General features: G+C 42.5%; 1 protein-coding gene across 2 annotated transcripts in view; it reads left to right on the top strand.

Moving 5' to 3' along the window:
* The window catches only part of MAPK11 (mitogen-activated protein kinase 11), a 46491-nt gene that overhangs the window by 6584 nt on the left and 18659 nt on the right, over nucleotides 1-21248 (top strand). For both annotated transcript variants that reach the window (XM_035127030.2, XM_035127031.2), the window contains exons 2-6: nucleotides 17451-17580; nucleotides 17805-17863; nucleotides 19304-19415; nucleotides 20098-20127; nucleotides 20268-20315. In XM_035127030.2, the coding sequence (XP_034982921.1) occupies nucleotides 17451-17580; nucleotides 17805-17863; nucleotides 19304-19415; nucleotides 20098-20127; nucleotides 20268-20315 (379 nt within the window). The remainder of the gene's footprint in view (nucleotides 1-17450; nucleotides 17581-17804; nucleotides 17864-19303; nucleotides 19416-20097; nucleotides 20128-20267; nucleotides 20316-21248) is intronic.

Here is a 21248-nt window from a genome sequence, read left to right as displayed (position 1 = left end):
ACTTTAAACGCCATCTTTTCCTAGTGTCAGGTGTGGGGCTTGTGGGTGTGATGGACCAACTTTGGACCTGCGGCAGGTTTAATTTGTGCCCATGGGCCACAGATTTCCCACTGCTTCTATAAATGTTGGCACAGGGCTATCAATTAATTGGATGAATATATGCTAAAACATCCAGACTTTCAGCTTACAGGTAACTCTTAATTGGGCACAACAGAAAAGTAGCTGGGGGGGTTAGTTACTGGTAAAAAAAATATCATATGATTCAGTTATCACTCAGCCCAAGGTTCAGCTTCACAGATTTTTGTTTGGAGAGGCAATAAATGGGTGCTTCATATTTTTTCTAGATTGTTGCCTTGTTAGGATATATGATGATGATGATGCATGGTACATATTGCTTAGAATACTGAGTGGAAAGTGAAACTTCGAAATTTAAATAATAATAATAATAATAATAATAATAATAGACTCTTGTAAACTTCTACCTATCTATCATGCATCTGTCTGTCTATATTTGTCTGTCTGTCTAGCTATCGGTCTGTAACAGGTTCTTGGATAGCTGATAACACCAGTATTGCAGGTTCGACTACATCAGGGGTCAGCAAACTTTTTCAGTGGGGGGCCAGTCCACTGTCCCTCAGCCCTTGGGGGGGGGCTTGACTATATTGGGGGGTGGGGATGAACAAATTCATATGCCCAACAAATACCCCAGAGATGCATTTTAAATAAGAGGACACATTCTACTCATGTAAAAACACGCTGGTTCCCAGACTGTCTGGGATTTAGAAGGTGATTGGGTCAGATCTGGCCCCCGGGCCTTAGTTTGCCTACCCATGGACTAGAGATCATGGGTAGGCAACCTAAGGCCCGTGGGCTGGATGTGGCCCAATCACCTTCTCAATCTGGCCCGCAGACAGTCTGGGAATCAGCATGTTTTTACATGAGTAGAATGTGTGCTTTTATTTAAAATGCACCTCTGGGTTATTTGTAGGGCATAGGAATTTGTTCACACCCCACCCAATATATATATATATATATATATATATATATATATATATATATATATAGTTCGGCCCATCACATGGTCTGAAGGATGGTGGACCGGCCCATGGCTGAAAAAGGTTGGGACAACAATGAGTGGTCAGAGGGAGAAGACTGGGAAAAGGAGGTGTAGGAAGCTGAAGGGGCTTAGTGGGTGGGATGAGTCTGTGGCAGAGAGAAGTCAAGAATCAGAGGAAGAAGCTAAAGCAGGAAAGGGAGGAGACAAAGAGGCAGGGATGATTCAGGCTGGTGAAGAGGCATGGGTGTTTCCCCCCTCCTGCTGTGACCAATTCATCCCCTTTGGTCTCCCAGAACCAGAAGAGGCGTGGAAAGGGCAGAGGAGAAGTTAGCTTCACACAGGGGCAGCCTCAGATTGCTTGGGGGAAACCTTGGAGAGGAAGGGACTTCAACCTTCAGTCTTAGCAACTGCTTCATGGGAGCAAGACCTGCCAGAGAAGAGATGCTGTGCTCATTAGGCCTGACACTCCGGTGCAGATCCTGTTTTTGAGATATATACCGGTATATATATCTCCAACTTGCTCAGTTGTCACCCACATTTGCTCTGGCCCACCTTGGCATGCAGACCCTGAAAGTGAATGCAGCCTTTAGTCTAAGAATTATTTCCTTCCTAATGAGTGTTGAACTGGACCATTAAGACCTGGGTTCAAACCCTCCCTATGCCATGAAGCTCGCTGGGCTGTCTCCCAGCTTTGTTTTGTTGAAAGGACAAAATTGATATGAAGTCCCTAGCTCAGGCATCCGCAAACTGCGGCCCTCCAGATGTTTTGGCCTACAACTCCCATGATCCCTCGCTAACAGGACCAGTGGTCGGGGAAGATGGGAATTGTAGTCCAAAACATCTGGAGGGCCGAAGTTTGGGGATGCCTGCCCTAGCTGTTTGGGAGAGAGGCAGGGTGAAAAGGTAATTAAACAATAAATTAAAAAACCCTAACTTCCTGTTTTGCAATTAGTAAGTTCATAAACTGTGTCACATCTCTTAAAAATTTAATTTTAGGACACATCATGGCGGGACTGGCTTTTCTGGTAGAAGTGTTTCAGTCATAGTCATTTTTTAAAGTGAATTCATGCAACCTCTGAATGACCAGTCTCACTCAAGTAGCTGCTGTCTGATGTCAGAAGCACTGGATCAGATACTGCACACCGCTGTAACCAAAGTTTGAATTAAGACACAGTGTGTGATGTTAAAAGTACCATCTCTAATGCACATAAAAAAAAGATTTACAGCATTTGTACTATTCGATCTCTCTTTTTGTCTGGGACTTAACCCCACTCCATTCCTGCCACCCCCAAGTAATTTGAATCATTATGTGAAATAGCTATAACGACGCAACCCTATGTCCACTTTCACGGGATTCTGTTTCTTTAAGGTGAATGAAATTTTATTGCAAATGAAATGGTTAGGATGGGAAAGCATTTTTTTTTTACGCTGAGGTAAAAGAAATAAAAATCCCTGCTGGAAAATTCTAAGGGTTGTTACCCAGTGTGCTGTTCTGCTAATGGACTTCCACTGGTGCAACAGAACTTCTATTTCTCCTCTTCCATGCAGCCCCTGTGCACCTCAAAATGTCTTCCAGAGATTTGGGGGGCTCCAGAGAGCAGCTATAGGGATGTGTAGGGAGAGGGAGGGGGAACTCTGCAGGATAGAACCCAACAGCTGTCGTTTCCTTCCATGAATAGAACAGTTTACATTTACAGAGTGGGGCTCTCCCATCTCCACCTCCCTCCCTTCTGTAGCCTGTGCTCACCTGAAAATCTGTGTCTGGAGGACTCTTGGGAACAGTGTGGGACATGGGCTGCAAATGTTGGGTGGGGGCTTGGTGGCCATCTCCCACTTTCTTACCTGAAAGGAGGAATAGCTTAGGATTCAAGCCAGTATCCAAGAGGCTGTTGAATTGCTTCTAAAAATAGCTTCAGATATGGCCTTCCTACATCAATAGAAGTTCTGCGCCTATGTGTCAAAAAGATCATAGATTTGCCACACATCTACTCAAACTACTGAAACTCAGGATGCAGGTAGCTCAGAAGCAGGGCCGTCTTAAGTATATCTGCTGCCCTGCCGCCGTGGTGCGACAGATCCCTCTGGCACCCCCTCCCTGTTTCCCAGCGCGGCGGGTGGGCGCTGCGCACAGCGCGGTGTCCCCCTGGTGGCTGGGCGTCCTGCGCCACCCAGCCTGGCCATAGGGCCGGCCCTGCTCAGAAGCCTCTCTGCAGTCACACAGATGTGTGCTCATTTGCCACGCATGATGTTCTGCACATGGCTACCCCACTATGCTGCGTGGAAATGTTATCCTACTTGGAAATCTGGTATGCTTTTAAGTGGCCCTAAGTGGCAAGTTTAGGGCTGAGGTATTGGGTTCAGTTGCACAACAAAATAATTACATGTTTCCGCTATGTAGGTCATCTGAAGACGTATGAGGCCAAGGCTTGTTCTTTGGTTGTGTCTCTGGGAACAGTCGCTCGCTCTACTGGGAAAAAGGGAAGACTGTGTGCGCAGTGTAGATTAACTTTGGTTTACTTTGTGCTCTGCCTCATATTTGTTGCAATGTTTTGCTTGCATAGACTGCTTCTTGTTCTTTTAGCAGGTGTGGCCTTCAAAATGTTATTGGGCTCCTAACTCCCATCAGTGCAATGTCCAGCAGTCAGACAAATGGGAGTTGTAACCCAGAAACATTTGATGGAGCACAAATTAGCCACCTCTGTCCTTATATCAAGTTTCTCTCTTGTAGCTGTGGGGTGCGTGTGTGTGTAAATCTCAATTGGTTAACATGCCAATTCAGCCTCCAATTTAACATGAGGGGGGGTGTTTATTCTGCTCTTGTTATCTGAAGCTTATCTTCTTTTTCATAAATCTTCCTCTTTCCAATAATTCTCAGTCTGTGAGACTGAGATTTATCCCTTGTTACCCATTAAGGATTTGTTTTTTCCTAATTGCACTTGGTTGTTGTTTTCTAATGCCCATGTAGCTATGAAAACCATTGGGGTAGTGAGAGTGCCATTTTTTTTCCCCGGGCATAATGATGGAAGTGGAAAACATGTGGTGCCTCACACACACTGCTCAGCAGGTTTGCCGATGTCCCATTGCTTTATGTATAAAGGAATTGTTGTACCTAATGCCAGGGGGGAAAGAGAGAACATTAAGGGACAGATTATTTTGAAAAAGGGTGGTGCTTCAAATTTATATGTTTTTGTGTCTTCTTTTTGTAATCAGTTACTTGCTTCCAAGGTAGGAGTGAACTGAAAAGAAAGCAAAGAGCTGCTCAATAATGGAAGACTTTGGAGTCACATCTTTTTCATCTGCACTCAATAACTTGTTCATTATCTTGGATATGCAGAGGTGTGTGGCGTTCAGAATTCACTGCAAGCAGGCAATGGCATGGAAGGAAATAATAGGCAAACAAGACAGTGCTGGAAGCCTTAGAACTGCTTGCTTTATAAACTTGATTGATTTTGCCTAGGATCTATAATTAGGGTTGCAATTTTTTTCAGTTTGTGCCTGCTGGCTGGGCTGTCATTGATCCTAAACACACTGGTGTTGCCTGAAGACACATAAGGTCCCAACTAAGTGTGCAGCCAGTCATGACGCACCACCCGAAGTATACAGGCTTCCCCAAGGAAGTGCAGGTCTCCCTCACTCTTGACTCCAAGTCTAGAAATCTAGGAGCGCAAAAGTGGGGACTTCATGGTGGAGCATCTTGTGCAAAGCTTGCAAACAACAAAAATTCAATCTCCAGGGCCAACAGATAAATAAATGTCATGTACATAAAGCTTCTCTTTCCGAAACTGCTTGCAGTGCGTAAAATCAGGACGATAGCTAGCCGTGTGAAGGGAGTTTCATGTGTTGATCCCTGACACACTGGCATGGATATGCAGGGAGATGGATATCCAGTCAGATGGGCAGCATACAAATAATCAAATTATTATTATTATTATTATTATTATTACTATTATTAATTGCTTGAAAGTCTTCACATGGAAAACAGGCGAAGGGGGCTTATGTTTCCCGGCATTACGACTGCTGCAGCAGCCAACTTATATAATAGGCAGGGGCAGCCCATCCCACCACCTGAGGCAAAATGGGAATTGCTGCCTCCTGCCCCCTTCACAGCCGTGCCCCAGTCTCCCCTCCCACCGCCACCATGCCCCGCCCTCCAACACACCACTGTGCCCACCACCATTTCCGCCACGGGAATGCCCTGGCTCTTGCCAAACGCTGGGAGAGTTGAGGCATGCTTCAAAGTGTTGTTGCTCAGCTTCACCCCCTGGGGGTGAGGGAAACCTGAGTGGCAACGTGGCATGTGGGAATATGTAGCAAGAGTCGAATGCAGCAAGAGCCAGGGTGTTCTGTAAAGCATTGCCAGAACGCCTCTCTGTCACCACCAGCGGCAGAAGCGATCGGGCCATTTCCTGTACTTCTGCCGCCTGAGGCGAGTGCATCACCCTGCCTCATGGGCAGGCCGGCTCTGATAATAGCATTTCCTTGTAAAACAATTTGATTGTGTTGTTGTTGTTTGTTTGTTTGTTTGTTGTTACATGCTCTCAGAGCTTGGAATATCTGGGAAACAGATGTGTGAGCCTCATTGATTTTGGCCTCGCCATTAGCTAATTGAAAAACAGCCTTCTCTCTGTTTATTTGTGTTATATGGAGGAATTGTCTGATATGGATGTAACAGATCAGCAACAATTAAACCGTGAGCTTGCACTGTCACGTTAAAGGCAGCTAAGGGCCAGTTCGTTTTACACCAAGGGTTGGCCACCTTTTGAGGCCTGTGGGCACTCTGGGGAGGCAGGGGAACTATGGCTAAGTGGTAGCTATGTCTTAGTCGTAGCTCACATGCTCTGCGTGTTGAAAGCCCCAGCTTTGAATCATTGAGGTATCTTGAGTTATCTCAAGATTGAGCTTGAGCAAGAGGGCTGAGGAAGGCTTTTGCCTGAGATCCCGGAGAGCTGCTCTCCGTCAGAGTATTCAGCACTGAGCTCAATGGACCAACACTCTGACTTCGATTAAAGGTGTATCAAATGTTCAGTCCCAAATACCTGAAAGATTGCTTCCTTCCCAGTGTATTTTCTTGGCTGTGAAGGTTTGGGGGGGGTTCATTTCTTGGTAGTCCCACTGCCCTCAGAGGTTTGGGGTGTGTGCAACTGCCTGAGAGAGGGGGCTTCTCTGTGGTAGCCCCTAAGCTCTGGGATTCCCTCCCCACAGCAGTGTGTCTGGGACCTTAATTGTGTGCTGATGATGATGCACCTCTGTACTTTGCCTTTGATACCTGAGAGAGATTTTTTAGCACCTACTCTGTTCTCTTCATTGTAATCTGTTTTAATTGTTTTTAATGCTGTGGTTTTTAAATGGTTGCAACCCATCCTGGGGCCTTATAGTGAAGGGTGGATAAGAAATTAATAAACAACAACAATAATAAGTAGCGGTGTTCACATGACTGCCTTGGAGAGGCTAAGAGTGGCTTCTTTTCTACTTGAGGAACACATTGCATCCAGGATTACAGTCACACCTCGGTTTAAGTACGCTTTGGTTTGAGTACTTTCAGTTTAAGTACTCCGCGGACCCGTCTGGAACGGATTAATCCACTTTCCATTACTTTCAATGGGAAAGTTCGCTTCAGGTTAAGTACGCTTCAGGTTAAGTACGGACTTCCAGAACCAATTACACTCATACTTTGGGTATAGTACGCTTCAGGTTGAGTACTCTGCAGACCCATCTGGAACGGATTAATCCACTTTCCATTACTTTCAATGGGAAAGTTTGCTTCAGGTTAAGTACGCTTCAGGTTAAGTACAGACTTCCAGAACCAATTGTGTACTTAAACCGAGGTACCACTGTATATGCATAACTTCCGTGTGTGAAGGCTGTGGTTTTCTTCCTTTGTCTTCTTTTTCATTAGGAAGGTTACTGCCATGAGGGTTTGTGTCACATTTTCTGTATTGTTTGCAACTGCCAATTTCCCCTTCAGGACAAAATTTACCATATTGCATAACCTTAGTTAAATGCTTATCCCTTGTGTTGCACTTTGCTCAGTTCCATAATGCTAATTTACAGAGTTGGGTGGTTTCGAGTTGGGAAGGGGGGGGGGAATAGTGTGTGTTGCCGTGAGAGCGGTCTTGTTCTATTCTCAATCTTGCTTGGATACTTCAAGGATGGGGAACCCGTGGCTCTCCAAATGTTGCTGGATTCCAGTACCCATAATCCCTGAACATTGGCCATGCTGGGTTGTAGCCAATTCTACTTGGAGAAGGCCCACTGAAATTAACAGCTCTGGCTAATTTTGGTCCATTAATTTTAATGGGTTTATTCCAAAATTTAGTTGGAAACAACCTGCTGGCTGGGACTGATGGGAGCTGGAGTTCAAAAGTATCTCTGGAGAGCCTTCCTGGGCTATTGGATTATTTTAGCTATGGGTTTCTTTGGCTATTTGAGCCCATTGCCGTTACCTTGCTGATAAAAGCACTGCAAGCAATCCTGGGCATTTGGGTTCAGTGCAACATCAGTTTCATAAGCTGTCTTATTGAGAAACACCTTGTAATGACGACAATCTCTTTGTCATTTTAGCATTTGCATCTACATCCCTTAGAACAAGGGTGAATAGTAACTTTGTAAGTTGCTTCATTCCACCACCACCCAACACAGGAATTTATAAATATTTATTCTGCTCTTCCTCTCTAAGAAGACCAGAGTGCTGTATACTAAAACCAGTAAAACAATATAAAATTGCACATATCCCGTATCCGTTTCACATTTCTCTCTGAGTGTATCTGGTGTGTTGCATGATATAGCAGGCAATACCACTTCCTCTTTGTGTCACATCAGATAAACAAGCAGTTGTGAAAGGGATAATTTATGTTAAAAGAATAGTAATACCAGGTTTTAACCCATAGACTTCTTAGAAATAAGCCTTTGCAATTTCTAGGAGAAAAGCTTGAGTTAATGGTCTTATTCTGACCAGAACGTCTGTCTTCAAAACTGTTTTTTTAGATGAGTTTGCATTCTTTATTTGCTGACTTCTACTTTCCTCTCTGAGTAGAAAGAGAAAGTTTGCCTGCAGTGGATCACTGTGGACTGAAACATCTGCAAATATTACGAGTTTGAGACTGCACAAACAATTGGCTTGTTACTAGGACTACCAAACCATTAAGGATGCTTTAAATCTGATTATCTGACTTTTCACTGACAAACCAGTCAATTAATAGTCACATACTGTATACTCCAGGGACGAATCAGTGCTTTAGGTCTGCCATTCAGTGTTGCTCATCACTCTTCTTGGAACTTAAATGAGATGTTTAAATTCGATTTCCTTCCTTTTTATTTTATGGACCCTCCTTCAACTGTGCATTGCTGTGGCTACTTATTTAGATAGCAAGGCATCAAAAACAGCTACAGTAACAGCCATAGTAAGGAGCTGAATATTTAAAGCTGCAATCTCATGCACTTTAGAACTACTTTAATTGGAGTAACCCCTATTACATAGGATTCGTCTACATGTAAATATGCATATGATCAGGCTGCATGTGAGATCTTTCATTTGCTTCTCATTAAGAGTGTGCTGATCTTTGTGAGATTCATTGCAAAAAATGAAAGGGTTCTTGTATTTGTGCTGTTGCTGTTGCTGTTGCTAGGAGCTCCCACACAAGTATCAACAATGACATTGCAAGACATCACGAGCAGGTAAAACACCCAACCCTTTTCTCCATTTCCAACGCTTTAAAAACCCAGGATGTACTGCTAAGTGCTCCACCTGCAATCCTGTGCAGATCTACCTGCAAGCAAAGTGGCTATGTGTCCTACTTAACAGAGGGCAGCCTTCTACTAGAATAGCTGTCAAAGGACAGTCCTCTCTTTGAAAGCAACCTCAGTTTGGAAACAGCCCAGTCAAATCGTAAGAAGGGAGATCAGGAACCTTGAAGTTGTCCTATACAGCGGACGCTCGGGTTGCAAATGTGATCTGTGTTCGCAACCTGCAACCCACAGTGCTGCGTTTGCGCATGCGCGAGTCGTGATTCGGCGGTTCCGCGCATGCGCAATGTGCAATTTAGCAGTTCTGCGCATGCACGAGCGCTGAAACCCAGAAGTAACTCGTTCGGGTACTTCCGGGTTCGCTCAGTGCGCAACCCGAAAAGACGCAACCTGAAGCGTCTGTAACCCTAGGTATGACTGTATTTAGTATCAGGGCAGCCACACAGGACAATATACATCAGTCTTCCCATATTATTTCTGAATTTGCCTCTATATATATAAATTAGCATACACAAAGCTATTCTCTGGCTGGAATTTTGTCTTCTTTCCATCTCTGGGCCAATAGTATTCTTGCTGCTGTCATCGCAAACATAAATAGTTTTTTCTGCTCTTTCAGAATCTCTGTACCTAAAATGCCTAACAAAAAAGCCTCTGGTTTTTTCACAAATGTTACCATATTTTAAACATTTTTTTCAACTCATTATATATCATTTCCCAGAATGCTTTTGCTACCTTGCACGTCCACCACATATGGTAGAATGTGCCTTCTTTTTCTTTACACTTCCAACATACATTAGAGGCAGTTCTGTACATCTTTGCTAATTTTACCGGTGTTAAATACCATCTATACATCATTTTCATATAGTTTTCCTTCAACAAACAGCACGCTGTGAATTTTAAATTTTCCTTCCATAGTTTCCCCCAAGACTCAAGTTGAATATTATGCCCTATATCTTGTGCCCATTTTATATTTTGCATGCCATTCTAGCAACAATTTATACATTCTAGATAGTAATAATTTCTCATTATTTTCCAGTAATTCCTTTTCAAGCCTTGAGAATTCTGTACTGAATCCTCTTTTCTTATCTGCTTTAAACACATCATTTATTTAATGATATTGCAACCAATCTGTAACTAACTGCTTTATACCTTCCATGTTTTTTAATTTCAATTGCTGTTCTCCCTCAATGAGCAACTCTTTTAAAGTTGCCCATTCCGCTTTTGTGTTAACCTTTTTAAGGATATCGCTTCTATTGGGGAAAGCCACCATGGTGTTTTCGGTTCCAACAGATTTAATTCCCATTACTTCCAAGTAAATATGATTAAGGATAATGTTGTTTGACCCAACTATGAGGAAGAGGAAGCGGAACGAGACAAAACAATTATTTTGCAACTCCAGGTTACCTCTGTGGCAGTGGGCTGGGTGCAGAAGGATTCCCCCTCCCACCTCCTGGGCTGGAGGAGGGAAATGAGTGGGATTCCTTCAAGAGAGTAGTGGTTGGTAGGGCAGCTGTACTTACCTGACTTCCCATCACCAATGGACCATGGATGAAATACTCTTGTTTCTGGTTACCCTGTTGTGGTTTGTTTGGGAGAGAGGAACCACAAGCACAGGCTGGAGATGTCATGCCAATTGGCCAGCCGCTCCATGGCCCGTTTCCTTGCTCAACTACGGTAATACAGGAGCAGAGTAGGAGCACTCCGCCCTTTGTGCGCACCAGCATGCAGCTCATATGCATATTTGCTTAACGATGATTTATGGCTTAGCATGCATTCAGATGCCACCATTACGTGGTCAAAATTAACATGGTTAAGGCAAGCCAAGGGGGGAATCTTGCGATACAGATAGATTGGCAGAGTTTAAGCCCCCACGCTAGGCCTTTGTTCTCTTTTGTGCTTTCTAGCCAGAAAAGCCATTTATGCGTTCACATTTCATTTAAGATTATGAAAGATCATCTTACCCCTCATATGCCCAATCAATCACTGCTCTCTACAGGTGAGGGCCTCCCACAGATAACCCATTTTATCAGGAGTTCTGATCTGCACAGTATAGGAATCCAGCCTTTTCATGTTCTGGCACCTACACTTCGGAATTCCCTCTCCTTACGTATTAGGCAAGTTTTGTCTATCCAGTGTGTACTGTATCTGCATTGGAACCGTGTTTAGCTGTTTTATCGCTTGTGTGGATGCCACCCTGGGCTCCTTTTGAAGGAAGCAGTGCCGGATTTACGTATAAGCTAAACAAGCTATAGCTTAGGGTCCCACTCCCTTGGGGAAAAAAATACCTGGATGTACATTTCCAAAATATAAGATAAAAAGCAAATAAAATAAAACCTACATACAGCAACAGTGTTTTGTGTTGTGTAGGCTTCTGTAAGTAATGGGCCCCGCCTGCTAGCCTGCTCCCTAAAATATCACTAGTTTGCTCCTTTCTATATACTGTATAGGGTGCCTACATTTTGCATGTGCAAATGGCTTAGATACCTATTAGGTCCATAAATTACCATCTAGCATATATTCAACACAAAAAACAGTGACAATTTGTTGTTGACAAAGGACAGCTGGACATATAAAGGGCCCCATTACCTTCAGTAGCTTAGGGCCTCATCAAACCTAAATCCGGCCCTGGAAGGAAGGGCAGGATTAGTGATATGAGGTAAGAATATTCTCTGCTGGAAAATTCTCCAGAGAATATTCTCCACAAACTGTAAATTCTAATGTAAGAACCAATTTTACAACCCACGTTTTAAAAAATCTAGTAAATAATAAGTCAGGCTGTGATATTGCCAGTGTAAGTAATGAATAATGATTTTTTTAATCCAGTTACATTACTGGGCATTGTGTCATTCACCATTGGCAGTTCTGAAATGTGGGCTATAGAAAACTTTTTAAAAAAATTTAAAAAATGCTATTCATTTAATTTGATGAACATTTGAATTCGTATGTATTTCAACTATATGTAATAGCCTTTTTTCTATTTTGGTGTGACCGTATTCTTAGCAGTTCTATGCCATTGGCCATACAGTGTGGTTCGCCCCCCCCCCGAAAGTAGCTCTAATGCTTTATACACTTAAAGTACCTAGGCCTATACAATTATGTGTAACAGCATGCGAGGTGGCCTTGATTTAAACAGTTGACGTTTCTATATTTTTATTTAGTGCCAGTAACTGGTCATTAATCGAGAATATTCTCGAGAATTTAACATCACTAGGCAGGATATAAATTTACTTCATAATAATTCCCATTTCCTTGAAATTCTACAAAACAAGAAATATTGAAGAGATAGAGGAGTATTGGAAATGTTCCTGTATTGTACCAATCTTTTTCTTACCTCATATGTTTATTAGCTGGCTTATGCATGGAGACAATTTTAGATCATGCCACATGGTGGTTGTGCAACCATGTGTGTGGAGCAGCTCTCTTTGGAAATTCAAAAATTGTGGTGTGACCATTTGTGGTATGGTGCCATTGAAAAGCTTGCTCAACTTGTGTGCTGAACATGCATCAAACGTTTGTGTTTTTGACTTTACCATGTGATGGACAGTCTTTTGTGAATCATGATAAGAAGAGAGGGCAGCTTCCAAGTAAGTGTGCATCAAGAACAATATAAAAGGACAAATCTAGGTGCATTTTGAGCCAATTTGTTCTAAAGAAGGGGAGTTTACACCAACAAACATAAGGCAATGCATGTATGATGGGATCCATAGAAATGAATGAAGCCTCCTCCTTCCCTGCTTTCAATAGTTCATAAAGGCAATTGCTATGGCTGGCTCCATACTTCCCATAGTTAGATCAAACGCGTTTGTTTCTCCCATGCAAAAACACAGAGGAGGGGACTCCAAATACAAATAACAAAGTGACAAATCACAGGAACCTAACTGACAATAAAATGAAAGTGATGAATGAAACGTGAATATAAATATTTGCAAATATGTGTATAGAATACAGAATTTGCACAGTGCAAGTTATCCAAGTTGTGGCCATTGTATGCAAAGCAATGATGTTCTCCAAATAATATAAATAATAATTGGTGTCTCTTTCATACTTATTCAGAAGCAAATTGGAGAATTATTAATGAATGGCAGTCATTAGCCCCCTTATTGCCTCAAATGGGCTACAGCATAGATCTTAAAACAACCTTGAAAATACGGGTTTAATAATATTTTAAATCAGGTTACCTAAACAATGATATTAGCAAGAAAAGCTTTGCAGAAGCCGAGATCAAACCAAACTTCCTTTCAGGAACAAGATACAGCAGGTAACTTGAATAATATGAGAAATTCTGTAGATCAGTTCAGCATATGTACATAAGAAAAAAAGACATTGATCCTTAAAATTCAGCACTATAAAGCACCTGCCCAGGGCCTTATTATTTTTTATATCAACATAAGTTTTGGAAAGTGAAATTTAAAAGAATTCAGATTTCAAAACATTGGTTTATTCCACATTTTTAAGAAGGCGATTTGTCCGTAAGTCCCATTTATTCAACAGGCCTGAACTTCATAGAGTCTGTGATATAGCTGTGTGATAGGAGTTTCCTGTTCTGTGCTAAGATGATAGTTTTTAACACGCACTAAATTTCTTCATTGTCTTGGATTATGAGCAGCAGTGCAGCTTCTGTGGCTGTACTTTGTGTTCACATAAGTTTACCAGATTTTTTTTCAACGAATCCGGGGACACTTTTCAACTTCCCACTAAATAGATGGATTTTGTCAGGGGACTGATTTGTAAATCCGACGCCTGGTAACCTTAATTTGAAGGCATTCTGTGCACACAATAGTCCAGCAAGATAGAGTCAGCTAGATACATAGTGTTGTAGGCCAAAAATGGCTTATCTTCTGAGTTTACGCCAATAAACCTCAGAGACAAGAGGAGTTAGGAGTCCATTGTTGCTTATTGCTAGGCAATAGGTTACAGTCAAATTGTTTCGCAAAACTGTCGGTATTTATAACATTTCAAACAAAGGATTTCAATTTTCACCAATCATGTACATCATTACCTCCTTTCATGTTTAATACAGATGCGCAATAAGCATTAGCAATTTCTTTTGATTCAGCTTCGATTCCCAGTGCTCTCTGTTAAAATACTAACTTCTGTTACATTGTTTTAGTATGCATGTTGGGAACCTGTATTACGTGTATCCATTTGCAGCATGTATCAACTTATGTTCTAGCTTATGAGCAGTATCTTTGTGATTCACATACAGTGGTGCCTCGCAAGACAAATTTAATTCGTTCCGTGAGTCAATTCATTTTGCGAAAAATTCATCCTGCGAATCGCAGTTTCCCATAAGGAATGCATTGAAATTTCATTTTTTGCCCATAGGAACACAATAATTAAATTTCAGTGCATTCCTATGGGAAACCACGATTCGCAAGACGAATTTTTCGTAAAACGAATTCGTCTTCAGAGTCACCATCAGATTGCAAGATGCATTCGTCTTGCGAAAATTTTGTCTTGCAGGGCATTTGTCTTGTGAGGTACCACTGTATTAGCTGTACTTCTGCCCCAATACAGTGGCAACTTGCAAAAATAATCAGTTTCATAAAGTAACAGGTTACCATAACTTCTCTATTAGAAGCACACTCAAGGATTTATAGGGGTTCGGTTCACATTATCCTATTTATTGTGGCCCTTTGGTCCACCACCACAGTAGGACAAAAACCTTTGGTATTTAGGCTTTGTCTTTCGCGTAGGTAAGGCTGTGGTTGTGGGAATCATTACAGCAAACGCAATATCTGCATCATAAGGAAAGGAGGTGTTCAGCTAGCTGCTGATAGGAGAAAGGGGGTTGACAAGAAAACGTTAAGGTTTTGAATCATCAAGGCCTACACTATCAAAGCCTCGAGCATTTATATTGAAGGTTTGTTTATTGTCAGTGGCGCCTAAGGCAACCTTTTATAGCCTTGTAATCTGGTTGGCTTTAATTAACGATGCACATGAGAAGACTGCATGCAGCTTGCCAATGTTTGGCAGGCATAATTAACACCCGATACACCTAGACAGGGTGGCAGACTCCGTAATTAATAGAGGCTCCTGTCGATACACCAGGGGCCCGGAATCCAATTCTTGGTGCTCCCTATGGAGTCTTGATTTGGGGACCTGGGAAACCAAATTAATGATGCTAATTCTCTGGGTGTTTGTCATGGCAGATGGGAGCCACAGATATCGCCTAGGGATAAAGCTTGTAGTGTCATCACAAGGAATACTTAATTTGAGGAGAGGAGAGTTTTCTGTAAAAGGTCACTATGTTAAGATAATGAAAGAAATAAGTAAGTAAGAACTTTCCCCCCACAAATGACATTTGCTTATTTTGGAAATATATAGTCATCAAACAAGATATTCGGGTCCGGTCAATGAAAGAGAAACCGTAAGCTGCTCAGCAGACCTTAGTAGAATTGTTACCGGTAGCTATCTCTTTATCTGTTTCGTTTCTCTAAGGTTGATCCTGTCAGCATCTGCAAAGCTATTGTCTCAATAGTTGCTGCTTTTTCCGGGTTTTTATCCTCTGGTATGGTGAGGTTACTGATGTTGAAGTCTGCTACTCAATTTGGTTAAGTTTATTATTGCTGCTTTCTGTTTTAGAAGTACAGAAGTGCCCTGTTGATGTCAGTAGGGTTATATTTAGCAATGTCGTTCCCTGTTTCTGTCCCAGCATTCTTGTCTCAGTTTTTACTTGACCCGATGTAAGACCTGGGTAGAGATGTACAGGTCTGAGTCGATTTGCCAGGCCATCATTTTGGTGTGATGCCATAACAAACATGAAAAAATGGAGCAAGGACCCAGTTCACTTGCTTTATTTACCTTAACATCAGCCGATTAAAAGGCATTCAAAATACAGGTAGGTAGCCGTGTTGGTCTGACGTAGTCAAAACAAAATAAAAAAATTCCTTCCAGCAGCACCTTAAAGACCAACTAAGTTTTTTATTTTGGTATGAGATTTTGTGTGCATGCACACTTCTTCAGATACACTGAAATAGAAGTCCCCAGACGCTTATATGTAGAGAAAGGGTGGGGAGGGGTATCACTCAGAAGGGTGGTGGAAATGGGTGATTGATAGTTGACGACTGTAAACGACTGCAAATGGTCTTGCGTGAAAAAGCAAGGGGTGAGATGGCTGAAGATCACTTTATCCTATATAATAAAGTCCAAGTGTCTCTGTGTCCAGTCCCTGTGTCCGTGGGCTTGCGCTACTGCGCATGTGCCCCACGGGCAGCCGTTGGGACTTGGAGCGCAGAGACACGAGGCATTCGGCTCCCTCCCTCAGTTCAGTCAATCAGTTCTTCAGTGCTTGAGAGTCGTGTGTTGTTCGTTGGCGGCGGTGGCGGAGCAGGACAGGACGGTCTGCTCTGGCCGGTTAGTCGGTCGGTGTTGGATGGAGGGTCCTGTCTGCCTCGCCTGCTCTCTCTGGAATGTACTGGGGGGCAGCTGCCGAGTGGGAGGGAGGACTCTATGGGCGCAGGCAGCGCTGCTACTGCCGCTGAGGAGAGGTGAGAAGGAGGGAAGCCGCGGCGCTGGTGGGCGGGTTGGGGGTGGGGGCAGATTGGCTGTGGTGGGTGTGTTAAAAGCCGGTGAGGGGGCTTCGGGGAGGGAACGTGCACGTGCGTCCGCCCTCCCACGCGAGCCATTAAGCGACAGGCGCGTGCGCGGTTCCACGCGCGAGGGTTTTTACAAATGTTTGACAACATATGTTCTAGCGCCCATTTATTTAACGGGCTCAATGACACTAGTCATGTATAATGAGATAAGAATCCAACTTCTCTGTTCAAACCAGGTCTCTCCATGGTTTTAAGCTTGGTGATAAGTTGCAATTCAGTAACTTCTCTTTCCAGTCTATTTCTGAAATTCTTTTGTAGTAAGACATCTACTTTGAGATCTTGTATAGAATGTCCTGGGAGAGTGAAGTGTTCTCCTACTGGTTTCTCTGTCTTGTAATTCCTGATGTCAGATTTATGTCCATTTATCCTTTGGCATAGGGTTTGGCCTGTTTGTCCAATATAGAGAGCTGAAGGGCACTGTTGGCATTTGATGGCATACACAATGTTAGAGGATGAGCAATTAAATAGTCCTGAGATGATATGTTGGATGTTGTTGGGGCCAGTAATGGTGTTGTCTGGGTGTATGTGGCAGCAAAGTTGGCATCTGGGTTTATTGCAGGCTCTGGTACCAGTGTCCATGTTAAGTCTGGTGGTTGTATTATTGTGGGTGAGGACAATTACATTTGCTTAATGTTATGTTTTTTCAGGTTGTGTCCCGCGGTGACCCGGAAGTACCGCAAAGGGTTACTTTCGGGTTTTGCCACTTGCGTATGCACAATAGCGCTAAATCGCGCTTTGCGCATGTGCACAAGCGCCAGGTTGCGTTGCGCACCTGTGCAGCTACGGCGCTTCAGGTTGCAGGATTTTCATGTTGTGAATGGGCCTCTGGAATGGATCCCGTTCGCAACCAGAGGTACCACTGTACTTAGAAAATTGAGGCAACTTTAATCTTTTGAATGTTTTAAAGTAGAGTTGTTATTTTTTTCTTGATTTTACTCTCTTTTGCAAGCGACTTTGAGGGTTTGTTTGGGTTTTTTTTTTTACAATCCAGTGATGTATAAATTTTATGAAATAAAATATAGTAAAATTCCTTTTCTTTTCTTTTGTTTCAGCTCAGCATATGATACCAAAACAAGGCAGAAGGTGGCAGTCAAGAAGCTTTCGAGACCTTTCCAGTCCCTTATTCACGCCAGAAGAACCTATCGGGAGCTTAGATTACTGAAGCACATGAAACATGAAAACGTGAGTGGAACAGGCTGTGCGAATTGTGAATAATGAGCTTGTAATTCATCAAATCATTTAGTTTTATTATAACGTTCATCAGTTAGACACAACTGACTTCATTAGGTTTTGGCATACCTTATCCTGTGCTGGGCTGCCATTATCCTTCATTTTAGATTTGAAACTGGTAAGTAGAGATAGCTGTGTCTCCAGATAAAATGAAAACCCCTCTTCTTCTGTTTCAGGTTATAGGATTACTAGATGTTTTCACACCTGCGGCATCAATAGAAAATTTTAATGAAGTGTAAGTAAAGTTTGACCTAAACTTGTTGGCGAGTTGCTAAGATAAACGCCCGAGTTATGCATACCTAAGTCTTATTTATTTCTGTAGAAAGCATGTGCTCACCTGTCTTCCGCTGACATCTATAGGCCCTGAGAGCAGTAGCAGGCAGTGTTGGCGCTGTGGGGCTGCGTTGCTCGCCCAACCTTCCTGCGGCCGGAGTGTTTCAGTATACAGGATGATGGAGAGGGGAAGGGCGAAGTGGCAGCAAGGTCAGCACAGTGCAGTTGGGATGCTTCCGCCAGGGCATTTGCACAGCGCCGACCTCACCATCACCTCACCTCTCTACATCCTAGGATGCTTCAGGAACCTGGCCTGTGGGAGGTCAGGTGAGCAACACAGCTGCTCCGATGCAGCTGCTCTTCACTTCATTGGAACCAGGGCTGGGGAAGGTGCTGTTTAAAATATACAGCAAGTACGGTACCTGCAGTGTGTGTGTGTGTGCGTGCGTGCGTGCTCATGCGTGCTTTGTATGGGACAATAATGGGGAACCTTTGGATCTTGGGACTTCAAATCCCACCAGTCTATTCAGCGTGGCCAGTTGCCAGGGAGGAGGGCAGTTGTTTTTCAACACCATCTGCAGGGCAACAAGCTTCCCATACTCCATATAGACAGAACTATTTACTGTGTCATAACAATGGTGACTAAGAACTGGCGCCTGAGCACCCTCCCAGTCTTTTTCTTTCTGTGTTGTGTCTTTTAGATTGTAAGCCTGAGGGCGGCGGGGGGGGGGAGAGAGAGACTATTGATCTTTGTAAGAAGCTCTGGGAGCCTCCTTCTCTAAAGCATGGAGAGTAACTGCTTTAAATGAATAAACATAGGATATTGATCTCTTGCCTGGACGTCATCTAGTGCTTGCTTATTTATTTAAATTTATTTGTTTATTTTAGGGAGGTATGTTCCCCCATTGCTACTGTACTCACAGTATCTTTAACCTCCTTGGCCTTTGTTGCTCAACTTTAGTATACTTGGCTTAATCCTGCCATAGCTGTCATGTTTTCCCTTTTCTCGTGAGAAAGCCTATTCACCATAAGGGAATTTCCCTTAAAAATAAAAAAGGAGAAACTTAACAGCTATGAATCCTGCACTGAACTCTGTTGGTAGGAGCCAAAGTTTTGGCTCCTCCCTTGGGAAGAGTCAGAGGAAGGAAGAGTTGGGCGCACTCCTGCGATTCCAGAAACCTTACGCTGAGTTCAGTTTCTCTTAGCCATGGTTTGTGACAACCTAGACTTCATATTTTCCCCATTCCTCAATTTTGTGAGGAATGGGGAAAATGCATGGAAGTCCCATTCTTACTAGTGTCTGGAAGAACTGATTGCAGAGCCTCACCAGAAAAGCACTGATACAAGGGGGGAGAAGACTTTAGAAACAATTGGATGTCATCTGAATGCTTTGTATTTACAGGTACCTTGTCACAAATTTAATGGGTGCTGACCTGAATAACATTGTGAAGTGCCAGAAATTGACAGACGACCATATACAGTTTCTTATATATCAGTTACTTCGAGGGCTTAAGGTAAAACCTATGGAGGGAGAAAAAAAACGTACTTGAGCTGAAACACAGGATGAAACATCTCTTAAGATAATGCCTGCTGCTCATGTTATTTGAATGTTCTTAGTATGTATTCTACAAAAGCCTCGCCCAACAGACAACACTTGTTGGGTAAGCACTCATAGGTTTTTCCATAACTGCTTGTATTTATAACAACATTTTAACCCCTAGTTAATTGATTTGATCAACCAGTTCAGTTAATCAAAATGTTTTAATTGGTTAAACACTGGAGCTCAATGTGCCACACAGATGTCAATAGTGCTGAAATCATGGATTAATGAGATTTGTAAGTTCCTCTATAATTGGCACATATATTTAAGTTTTGCTGCTTTAGCGACGGGAGAAATGATCGTAGATGAGCCCTGGTGTCAGAGGGAAATTATGTTACAAACGGTGTGTCTGGAAGGGCCTTTTAAACTCGCAAAAACTACAGATTGATTTGCAAAACACCAGCAGTCTTTCTTATTGGTGCATTCTCTCCTTACTTACATCACTTGCTACATAGGTGGAAATGCAGGTTAACATTTATCTCTTTGTTCTGTAGAGAGAGAAAATCTGTCTGAGTGGATGACAGCTAATAGCTATCATTAATCACTTGCATTTGACTTTGTTGTCTGACCTCACCTATTTTCTTTTTATTTAACAGTATATTCATTCGGCTGGAATCATTCACCGGGTACGTTGCACTGGGGATATAAAGCACTGGGAGCACATCATTGGTTGGGCTTGCTGCTCTGATATAGTTGCAAGACTGTTTTTTACCTCATTCGTTTCAGCCCTGTTTTTATGCTCTTAACTTTTTTTGTTCCGATGCAGGACCTGAAGCCTAGTAACTTAGCTGTCAATGAAGACTGTGAATTAAGGGTAGGATTCATGCTATTTTGATACGTTTTGAACCAAGACTGAAACAGGAGTGGTGGCTGTTGTCATGACAGCATCTGTATTTAATGCTTGTTCTGGTACCGAGTAAAAAACTAAATGCAGGTTTGCTTTTGTAAACCTGACCAATTTTAAACTGATCAGGAAGCTCTCTGAATAAATGAGCAACTATGGAAGTTTTGGTCCTTTAGGGCAGTGTTTCTGCAGTAACTGCTCACAAGAAGTGTTGCTTCCATTTCAGGCCCTGGACAACTAGATGAAATAGTAAGTGCTGCAGATATCAAGCAACTACTTGCAGTTTGGAACTAGCATTTTAAAAAGGAAGATGTGTACAGTCATACCTTGGTTTAAGTACGCTTCGGTTTGAGTACTTTCAGTTTAAGTACTCGGCGGACCTGTCTGGAACGGATTAATCCAATTTCCATTACTTTCAATGGGAAAGTTCGCTTCAGGTTAAATACGCTTCAGGTTAAGCACAGACTTCCGGAACCAATTGTGTACTTAAACCGAGGTACCACTGTGTTAACTATAGTGCAATCCTTATCCTGCTCCAAAATAAGTCCTGTTCAATGGGGTTTGCTCCCAAATAATTTGAATTTAGGATTACAGGCTAAACTGTTACATAGTAATGGACACACCAACAGAGTGGGGCCGTCTCTGAGTCTCACTTGACAGTTTATAAGACCTTATTGTTTGTACTGGTGTTGCTGTAGATGCTCCAATTTCTGATTTTTTTTTCAAGTTAAAATACCCTACGTTGAGAAGTCCTGGTTAATTATATTTATATCCCACTTTTCGTTCTGTACAGCAAGAGAAGACATCTTCTATTTATTTATTTATTTATTCATTCATTCATTCATTCATTCATTCATTCATTGTAGGTTTTTTTAATTTGCTCTATTCCACACTAAGCCAATC

The sequence above is a fragment of the Zootoca vivipara genome, chromosome 10, assembly GCF_963506605.1.
Source record: "Zootoca vivipara chromosome 10, rZooViv1.1, whole genome shotgun sequence".
Lineage (NCBI taxonomy): Eukaryota > Metazoa > Chordata > Lepidosauria > Squamata > Lacertidae > Zootoca > Zootoca vivipara.
Note: the sequence above shows the minus strand (reverse complement) of the source record. Positions and strands in the feature narration are given on the sequence as shown.